Raw genomic sequence first — 1760 nt, 5'->3', positions numbered from 1 at the left:
CGAACAAAACAGCTAAACATCAAACATCAAACATCAAACAATATGTTATACACTTTTTTTTATTTCTACTTCTCTTATATTCTCAATTTTCACTCCAACCAAATATATTCTAAAAGTATCCCCCTATCTTCCTATAAAAGATGAATTGGGGTTCAATTTCCAAGGAAAGAATTGAGAAATCAATTCCTTTAAAGAAATAAAAAGATAAAGACATTAAAAGCTAAACTATATTTTTGCCAGCCAAATTTTCAACCACGGATTTTTCGGGTGGTACTTTCTTTTCCAAATCTTATTATGGCATTTTTCTATATAATCTATTCAAATAAAGTAAATGACATACTTTCTATACACAAAATCTATATATATATATATACATTAAATAGAATAGGAGATGACAATAATTGGAATAAGAATTTCTTGAATCCACTTACCCTTTGCAAATATTAAGGTATTTTTGCACTGCAGACTAATCCTACAAGAAAATAAACTCGACAGTGCCCTCGACTTCCAGATTGAAAATTTTAATTTTAAATCTTATTTTATGTTTTATTTTCTTTAATATATATGCATTACATTATATATAAAAATATTTATTTTTCATCATTTTTATACACATGATATATATATCAAATAAAATCAAAGATAATAATATAATTTAAAATAAAAAATCCAATCCCACTCTCTATCTTTACTCACTTACATCAAATATAGTAAGAATTCAAAAACAATTAGGAAAATAGTAATAAATTCAAAGTGTAATCCTATCTTAATCTGATCCTCTAATTAATCCCCACCACCCACCATTTTCAACCCTCACAATATATACCTAAACCTTACTGTATTATATCTATACGTACTACCTCTCCCATCTCCTTCGTTTTCATCTATATCTATACGTACACCCACACACACACACACCCAACAGAGAGAAATAACCTTCGTAAAGAAATGCTGGAAACAGTGAAGTATCTGATAGGCTTCGCCGGAGCGAGTGGCTTCAGCTCCAAGTCCACCGCCGAGCAAGTCACCGATCGCTGCCCGCATCTCCGCTCCATCACCGCCGTCATCACAGGTAACAGGAATCAAACAAGAATCGTACAAACTGATCAAAATAAAAAAAATATATATAAATGCCAAATAATAATTGCAAATTTTACATCCAGTTTTTTTTTTTCTTTCCCCGTTGAAATGTAAACTTTAGATACACTTCCTTAAGGAAAAAAGAAATAGATTAATTTTGATCGAATTGAATTAATCACGTGATATATATTTGATGTGATTAATTATTTTTACTCAATTGTTGATGATTTGTCATGTGATTGGTTTAAATTTGGTTATGATTTGAAATATAATTTTTGGGAAAAATCCAGAGACCCCCCTTTGATAATAGGAATATTTAAAAATCCCCCTATAAAAATTAAAATATCGAATACCCTCCTATGATATAAAATAAATTTGAAAAAACCCCCTCCGTACAGAAATTTGACCTACACGCTTGACTGCGAATTTGTTATAAAAATGCATTTTTTTTTATATTTTTGCCCTTCTCTCACATCTAATATATATAATATTATATATTTATAAATATTATTTTATATAATAATTATTTAATTAAAAAATATTATATATTTATTAATAATAAATATTATTTTATATTACTGATTATTTAATTATTTATATAATACAATATAAATTTAATTAAATTAATTAAAAATTATTTATTTAAAAAAAAAATAGCGGCGGCGACAACGAAGAGGGCG

At 27.5% G+C, this 1760-nt stretch overlaps 1 protein-coding gene across 1 annotated transcript in view; it reads left to right on the top strand.

The window, feature by feature from the left end:
• Positions 1-868: 868 nt before the first annotated feature.
• Positions 869-1760, top strand: part of LOC105179115 (short-chain dehydrogenase TIC 32, chloroplastic-like) — a 7036-nt gene continuing 6144 nt past the window's right edge. The window contains exon 1 of the mRNA XM_011102712.2: positions 869-1072. Within this exon, the coding sequence (XP_011101014.1) occupies positions 949-1072 (124 nt within the window). The 5' untranslated portion in view covers positions 869-948. The remainder of the gene's footprint in view (positions 1073-1760) is intronic.

This window comes from Sesamum indicum, unplaced genomic scaffold (genome assembly GCF_000512975.1).
Source record: "Sesamum indicum cultivar Zhongzhi No. 13 unplaced genomic scaffold, S_indicum_v1.0 scaffold00124, whole genome shotgun sequence".
NCBI classification, from domain to species: Eukaryota; Viridiplantae; Streptophyta; class Magnoliopsida; order Lamiales; family Pedaliaceae; genus Sesamum; species Sesamum indicum.
Note: the sequence above shows the minus strand (reverse complement) of the source record. Positions and strands in the feature narration are given on the sequence as shown.